The 9,309-nt window shown below is 34.7% G+C and overlaps 1 protein-coding gene across 1 annotated transcript; it reads right to left on the reverse strand.

Moving 5' to 3' along the window:
- Positions 1 to 2,873: 2,873 nt before the first annotated feature.
- Positions 2,874 to 3,806, reverse strand: LOC111150303 (olfactory receptor 8I2). The gene has a single exon (XM_022507752.1). It carries the CDS (start codon positions 3,804 to 3,806, stop codon positions 2,874 to 2,876), a length of 933 nt encoding a protein of 310 aa, XP_022363460.1.
- Between the last annotated feature and the right edge of the window lie 5,503 nt (positions 3,807 to 9,309).

A 9,309-nucleotide genomic window follows, 5' to 3' on the forward strand; every position in this document is an offset into this window, starting at 1 on the left:
TTGAGCAATTTGTTGTTTCTTCAGGAATGTCTGCAAGACTTCTTAAAATAAAACAAGTTAAGAAGAATAATCTTACGATTTTTTGTTTTTCTATAAAAGGTATGTTAAAGGTGGTGAAATAGAACACATGGTCAAGGAATACACAGGTTTAACAGGTATATGACAAAGGCACCACAGGTTTAACAGCCTGAAAAAAAAAAAAAAAAGAATACTCAGTAACATTCAGTATCTTTATATTGAGGCCTGATGCAGCAAACATATTTTAAATTGAATAATTTTTCCAGCATATTTTTTTAAGAAGAAGATAACTGGCAAATTAAACATACTATGATCACTTCTGGGACACAGTCCTAGAGATTATGGAGTTGGTTTCTGGATTGGCCAATGGCAAAAGTTCTGGGAGAGTCTAGCAGAAGGAAGGACTGAAGAAAAGAAGAAAAGACAAAGATAGGCATGACCCTTGTGAAAAGATGTGTATTATAGGGTCCAGAAGGAAGGTACAAAATGCATCTGGAGGAAAGAATAATGGGAGGTAGACCAGCAAGAAACATGAAGAACATATTGAAAAACACAAATGAGCATTTAATCATAATTTTGGACAAATAAAATATATTTCTACTTCTTACAATGAGCAAGAGAAGTGTGTTCTGTTTTTGCTCCTAGGCAGAGATCACCAAGAAAATATTAATAATATAGCAAAGCAATTAGATACATAGCTTTATTCATGTTAAACAAATATTAAATCTTGAAATTATTTACAGCAGAATACACATACAATGTAAGATAAAAATAACATACAATTACATTACATGTTCTAATATAAATCATGTGCAAAAGCCACAAAATTATAAAAAATTGAGCATTGTATTTAGAATGCATGGATGAAAATCTTTGGTGGAAAAAGGAAGAAGAAGGGAAATATAATCAGTTTAACAGTTCTCAATGATGATGAAAAATCTTCAGAAGGGCCAACCTGAATCTGACACTATGCTTAAAAGGAAAAAAATTCTCACATGGGCTTAATAAAAGGTGATTTTAATGAGATAGATAGTAGCCTCAGTAGGTCCATATTTAAGCATAGTATGTTTCATAAGTTGTTACTTATAATAGTTTGTAGGGTAAAATGTTGCATTGTAAAATGAAATTTGCATGAGTAAGACCCTAGTTATATAGATCAGAGAAGAAAATTAAAAATTCCAAAGCAAATATATGTATATACGCACATATAGATCCTTTCACATACATTGCCATCAGCCACTCCCAAGACTGAAAACTGATTTTTTTTCTTTCTTCATTTATTTCTCTTTCTTTTCCTTCCTCCCTTCCTTCCTTCCTCCCTTCCTTCCTTCCTTCCTTCCTTCCTTCCTTCCTTCTTTCTTTCTTTCTGACTTTATATATTTGACAAAGAAAGAGACAGTGAGAGAAGGAACACAAGCAGGGGGAGTGGGAGAGGGAGAAGCAGGCTTCCAGGTGAGTAGGGATCCCAATGTGGGCCTTGATCCCAGGACCCTTAAAGACCTGAGCTGAAGGCAGATGCTTAACGACAGAGCCACCTGAGCACCCTGACAACTGATCTTCTTAATAGGAGGTTTGTTTGTGCTGTATGATATATGAGGGTACTCCAATTGTTTAAAATCATATATATCAAGTATAATTCTGTGTATACTTATTTCTATATCCCAACCACTGAGGGAAAAAATCCTTTGAAAAGAAATATATCTGTTAATTCCTATGCCTATTTTAACATATAAATGAGAAATGTTTTTGAAAGAATTCTAGAGATAAGAATTTTCAATTAAGCTGATAATTTTTTGAGTGCCAATATACACATGACTATCCAGATTCTACTCAAGAAAGATATAAATGGAGAAAGGCAGCATGTTTCACCTTTATGGATTGATCACTGTACTTCCACCAGCAAACAGACAACTAAGAAAGTATTTACCTCCATATTTTGTCCATGTTACATTTCCTAAATATGGAGAGCACAAATATGAATAAGCAAACTCTTCTCTGAAAGAACTTACATTCTTGTTGGACAGAAAAAATATAGATCACACTCATTTTCTTGTAGAAGTTCTTCATCAAATTTATCAGCTGTTCCTTTCAACATACATTTTAAACTGATCTGCAGTTCCTTGGTTTACTGCTCAGTGATTGGTAAAGGCAGTACTGAAGGACACATCTTTTCCAGTGGTAACATTTTGTAACAATGCCTGGGGGAGTCCATTAATTGCGGTCTCTTTTTAAGGAAAAACAAAATAAAAACCCAGTTTCTCCTTTTAATACTATAGACTTCACCAAGCATCTCTGCCTGATTTGGAACAGCAAGAATCTCTGTAATATACTTCCAAATGCCTTAGGAATTGTGCCATAGCTAGTGCTTTATTTACACACACACACACACACACACACACACACAGGCACACACTGAAATGCTTACCAAATGTTTGAACTTTGGGAAGCACATTATGTTTTTTTAGAAATTAAACTCTGCTGCATTTGATAGAGACCATACTCCGTAAACATCATTTTCTTTGTCAGCAAATCTCACATTTCACAGACAAATGGTCCAAATTTTAACTGTGTGGTAAAACTAATCCACATGACAGGAGATTTTCTATATTAACCAGTGCCTGTTGTCATGGTGCTTGGTATATATAATCTACATGCTGAAATGAACTCCTAATATACCAGTTTAGTATTCAATATAAACAAATAAAGTAATAATTCACCACCCAAATTTCAAGTCTCTAAGTTATCATTTAGTTTACGTTAAGCCTTCTGAGTTTACATCAAGATTTTCCTGACTTGGAGCAATTGAATGCCTGAAGCCATCCAAGTGTGTTTTCATGGTAATGTGCACAGATGTGTCATGACAAAAGTTTTCTATGTATGACTCTCAGGAGAGCATTTTTCACATCTTTGTTCCTCAGACTATAGATTAGCGGATTCAGCATTGGAATGACAATGGTATAGAAGACAGATGCTACCTGTGCCTGGGTCAAGGATGATGTGTTATCAGGCTGCAAATACGTGAAAATCAGGGACCCATAGAAGATAGTTACTCCCATGAGGTGGGACGCACAGGTGGAAAAGGCCTTCTGTCTGCCTGCTGCAGATTGGATCCTCAGGATGGCTAAGATGATGGCAGTGTAGGTGACCGTGATGAGGAGCAGGGAACTGAGAAGTGTGATCCCAGCTAAAACAAAGATGACCATTTCTGTGCTGAAGGCATCTGCACAGGACAGGGCCAAAAGAGCTGTGGTGTCACAGAAGAAATGATTGATGCTGGAATCACAAAATGCCAAGCTGCTTATCACACAGACTGATACCAGAGAATTTGTGAAGCCTATTGCATATGGCAGGACTCCCAGCCAGTTGCACACTTTCTGGGACATAATCATTGAATATAATAAGGGATGGCAGATTGCTATGTAACGGTCATAGGCCATCGATCCCAGAAGAAAACACTCACTGCACACCAACCCCACAAAAAAGTACATTTGAACAAAGCAGGCAACAAAAGAGATGGTTTTCTGTTGGGACTGGAAATTTACCAGTGTCTTGGGTGTTACGGTGGAGGAGTAAAATATGTCAATGAATGCTAAGTTGCTAAGGAAAAAGTACATCGGGGTGTGAAGTCGAGAGTCTATTCTGATTAACGTGATGAGCCCAACGTTTCCCCAAACAGTGAACAGATAAATAAAGAGAAACATTAAGAAAAGACTGACTTGCAGTTCAGGGTGATTTGTAAATCCAGAAAGGATGAAGAAGGTCACCTCAGTGAGATTGTTCCCAGTCATTTGTATCAACTCAGGCCTTTGACTTACCTGCTGAATGACAGTAATGAAAATTAGAGAATGATTCAAACTTAAAGACCTAATAATCAGAGTTTACTTAGACTCTGAGTCAATAATGAGACAGTAAAAGATGGCAAGCACATAGTTAGTGACTTCGACTTAATTGAGAATCTATACATGATTTTCCATTTTTTTAAAATTAGAACTGGCAGATAGTAGTAAAAACTTCCAAGCTGACAATTGTGTGGAATTGGTAGCCCTCTAAAAGATAGCTATCTGGAAGGATTTTTGGAAGAGATTCCCCCTGGTACGCAACCTCTTCTACCTCAGCCTATCATTGGGCCCCAAATCATACATTTAGCAATTTATCTACTGGAATTAATTATATGATACTTTTATAAAGTATAAAGGTTATTAAGGAGAGAAGGTTCTATAATTTGTGAATTTAATGATACCCTTGTGCGGCAGTCTTAATTTGTCAACACCTAACAGATACTTTATAGGGTCACATCTATACATCCAATCATTTCTTTGACTCAATAAAGCTTTGTTAAATGTTGTAGGAAAAAAAAATATAAAATATCCTGCTTACTTTATATGTGAATGCTAAAATTCTTCATACTTGCTTTTTTTGTCACATATGCTTTCTATTGGCTAGCTAAGGCCAAACACGAATTCGTGTATAATATAGTCAAATTGTTTTGCAAATGCACTCAGCAAACATGTTTGCTCCCAACATAGAGCACATGGTTATCGATGACACCAGGCAATAACCAATGGGTCACCCAAAACAGCAGTTTCCAAGTCAAAACTAAAAAGACTATAAATAGTAAAATAAATGCGATTTGCTATATTTACAACAAAGGGTTAAAATACAAGGTGATCTTATTAGAAAATCAGAGAACATGTTTGCCTAATTCAGTTGACATAAATATGGTGGATAATGTAAGTTTGTTTCTGATGTTTGACACTCCATCTGAGTGGACCCAAAGGGACTTGACATTCTATCAGTTAGACTTAATCATTTGTTAATAGTGTCCCACCTTCACAAGAGCCCCTATTCTTTACCAATTTGTTTAACAAGCATTTAATCAATGAAGGAATTTTGTCTTGCCTGTTATTAGAAGCACTTTTCTTAAGTCTTACTAGAAGGAATAGGCGAGCATGTAAAAAGGAAAAGGTTTGCAGTGTGAGAAACACACACTCACATACACACACAGAGTTACAGAAAGAAGATGATTAGACTCACCTGGGAATTAGTTATCCAGCGGACACCTTCTCTGTGAGACATCTTCCAGTTATTTTCAGGTTAATCAGAGGACAGGAGAGAAAACACGCAATATTCACCAAATTCACCATTAATTTTTGACATACACTTGCCTCATTTACAGTTCTGGATCTCATGAATTGTTAATACGATGGCTTTGATCTGTTGCTGTGGTTTAGCCCAGAGCTAATTTTCCTATATAATGGACCTCTAGTAATTTTATGGAATTGATGAAAAAAAGTACTGGTGTTGAGGACAGTTCTGGGTAATGTGTCTATTACCTTCCATTGATAAAATAGAATAAAACAGCTAAGTTAACTAAGATAACTTTATTTTTATATGCTTTCTTGATAATTAAAATTTAATGTTTTAGCTCAAACCTAGATTCATATTCAGGATTTGTCTTGTGCTTCACATATTTTTAAAGCAGTCTCAAAACAAAGGATTATCTTCAGAAATCTAGTGTGTTAACAGTCTTCTCATAGCAGCATCTGTTCCTTAAATTCTCAAGCTTGTATCATAAAAGAATTGGCCAATTAGCATCCCTTGAGATTTGCATTTTAATTGTACCCCAAAGCCTATCCTTAATTTGCCTGAGATATATTTCCAGTAGAAGTTTTCAGAAATACATATTCCTTCCTTTTGCATTATTTCAATTTAAATGGTTATATAAACATACTGAAAAATGTAATTGATATAGTTTTGAAACTTGGGTTTTTATATTAACATATATGTAATATATACATGATACATGTTTATATATTATAAGTGATATACTTAAATATATTAAAATATTATATATTTGACTATAATATAATATGATGTGATACATAATATACAATCATATATTTAACAACACATATACAATGATGTGATATTACATATATGCAACATATATGCATATATGATGTAATTATAATATAATGTATATATCATACATATGTATATATACGAAGCTTTTCTAAAACACTAAATATTATAAAAATATATGAGATACACAATGTCAGAGAGTATCAGATTACTGTTGCTTCTGCCTGGGCTTCCTAGACAACCCTCCCAGCAAGGAAAAATAAACTTTTTCCTATTTACTGATCAAATGGTATTATTATATATTGAAATTATGCTACTACGATGTCAACAAATCATCTACATATTTATTTTTATTGCAGGCACTGAGTGACTTTTAGCTGACTGTGTTCAATGGTGCATGCACAAAATCCTGATTGAGAACAAGCGTGCTATCTAGGAAAATAAATAAGAAACTTCAAGTAAAAAAATCAAACTCTACTCTCTGCTCTGAGTTTCATGATCGGCTGATAGGAATTCAATTTACATCATTATCCCATTTGTTGTTTGTTTATTTTTTTGAAGAAACTTCCTAGACCCGCCCCTAAAAATCATTCTGAGTTAGTAGGATCAAACCCACAAAAGTAAATTTTAAAAAAATTCCTCATGTCCATGGATGATTGACAAACATGAGGTTTGAAGGATCTCACAGACTTGTCTAATTAAATTATTTTTCTTCTGTAATTCTTACAGTCTCTTATTTACTTATGTTTACTTAAATTTGGTATTACGACGATGGAGCCAAACAGATTCTTCATTGGGAACTGGAAAAATGCATCTCTAATCCTACTTGTCATTCAGAGATTCTTAAGAAGGAATAAAATCTATTATATACGTACCATACCATTTATAGATAATCGGTGTACTCAGATATTGAGACAAAAGAAATGGAGTAGGTGTTTGGTTTTGCTCTTCTACGTATCCTGAAAAAATAACACTTTGAAAGACTTGGATTGTATACCTGAAAACTCATTTTTCCACCCATTCTCTTACTCATTTTTTCAATGAATGTTTTTATGTATGTATGTATATATATATTTTGAGAGAGAGAAGGAACAGGGAGGGAGGGGCAGAGGAAGAGAGAGGATCTTAAGCAGACTCCACGCCCAGCACTGTGCCTGACGTGGGGCTCAATCTCAGAACCCTGAGATCATGACCTGAGCTGAAATCAAGAGTTGGATGGTTAACTGACTGGGTCACCCAGACCCTTCAACATATATTTATTGAGCATCTATTAAGTGACAGGTACAGACAAGACTGTTTTATTGTATTTTACTTTATTGGGCTTCACAGATATTGTGGGTTGTTGTTGTTGTTACTGTTTATTTGTTTTTTAACAAATTGAAGGTTTGTGGCAACTCTGTGTCAACAAGATTGTAGGTGTCATTTTCCAATATAATTTACTCATTTCATGTCTCTTCTTCACACTTTGGTAATTCTTGCAATATTTGAAATGTTGCCATTATTATATTTGAATTGCTGCAATCTCATGATAAAACTTTAATGATGAGGAATTGATTCTTAAGAATGAGCAAAGAACATGATTTCTTGAAATGGACTCTACTCATGGTGAAAAAGCCACAAAGACTATTGAAATAACAAAGGACTTAGAATATTACATACACTTAGTTGATAAACCAGTGAGAGGGTTTGGGAGAATAGACTCCAATTTTAACAAAGTTCTACTGTGAGTAAAATGTTATCAAAAAGAATCACATGGTGGGGCACCTGGGTGGCTCAGTGGGTTAAAGCCTCTGCCTTTGGCACAGGTCATGATCCCAGGGTCCTGGGATCTAGTCCCAAATCGGGCTCTCTGCTCAGCAGGGAGCCTTCTTCCCTCTCTCTCTCTCTCTCTGCCTACTTGTGATCTCTGTCTGTCAAATAAATAAATAAAATCTTAAAAAAAAAAAAAGAATCACATGGTATACATATCATTTGTGAAAGGAAGAATCTACTGAGGTAGCAAACTTCACTGTCATCTTATTTTAAGAAATTGCCTCAGTGACTCCAAACTTTACCAACTACCAGCCTGATCAATTAGTTGCCACCAACACTAAGGCAAGAACTTCCACCAGCAAAAAAAAAAAAAAAAAAAAAAAAAATATGGCTCACTGAAAGCTCAGATGATGGTTAGCATTTTTGTCAATAAAGCACTTTTAAAGTGTGCAGACTGATTTTCTAGACAAAATGCTATTACACACTTAACAGACTACAGCATAATGCAAATATATCTCTTATAGGCACTGGGAAACCAAAAAAATCATTTGACTCACTTTATTGTACGGATCTAGAATCAAACATGCAATATCTCTGAGGTATGCATGCATTATGCTTTCTCAGACTTCAAAGATGAGAATGATCTTGCCTCTGCTTTCACATCACTTAGAGTTAGTTGCTTCTTTCAAGATTCAAAATTTGGCTCAGTTCTTTGGTAGTCTGATATGTGGTGAACCTCTAGGCTTATGGTTGACCATGGTATAGGATCAGTGGACATTTAATAAATTTAATGAATGTCATCTCAGTTGAATTCATATTTGCTCATATCAGCCATTTTGAGTTCCAGTTGTCAGCTAGATTCAGTATTTTATTTAGATACTTTTAGATTTACAGTTTTGAGTTGTACTTTATCCAGCTTTATAAAGTTAACATCTTAATCACAGTACAATTATTGCCACTAAAAAAATTTACATTGAATCAGTAATACTAACTAAACTGTGTATTTTATTCAATTTCACCAGTTTTTCCACAAATGCTTCCCCCCCCCCCCCCCCGTTCCAGGATCCAATCCAGAACATTGTGCTGGGTTAATGTCATCACTCCCTAGTCTCCTGTGATCTCTGACTTTCCCATTTTCTTTCCTTTTCTTTTGTGACTATGAAACTTGTCAAGATTACTCATCAAGCACTTAGTAGAAGATTACCTGATATTTTTCTTGTGTTTAAATGGAGGTAATTCATTACAGGGAAAATATGCCAGAGAGGTGGTGTGTTGCCCTTTCATCTTCTCTGGGGATACATGATGTCAATGAGTGATATTACTAGTGATTTAAAATGGATCACTTACTTACTATAGTGTCTGTGGGAATTTTTCACCATAAAGTTAGGACTTTGCTTTGTAATTTATATACACTTGAGGAAGGTAATTTATATACACTTGAGGAAGATAATTTAAACTATGTAAATATTCTCTTTATTCTTTTGGGCACCCACCAAAATGTTCCCTCTGCCAATTATTATTATGTGGTTTTTGTTGTTATTGTTGCAAATTTCCATTTTCCTGTTCTTTCAATTTATTTTATTTTTTACTTATTTATATATTTATTTTTGGGAAAAGATTTAGATTTAGGCTGCTGGACTCAGTTTAGATGATCCTGATTTTGTTGGCAACATTCAA

The sequence above is a fragment of the Enhydra lutris genome, unplaced genomic scaffold (genome assembly GCF_002288905.1).
Source record: "Enhydra lutris kenyoni isolate GAN:26980312 unplaced genomic scaffold, ASM228890v2 scaffoldscaffold22, whole genome shotgun sequence".
Classification (NCBI taxonomy): domain Eukaryota; kingdom Metazoa; phylum Chordata; class Mammalia; order Carnivora; family Mustelidae; genus Enhydra; species Enhydra lutris.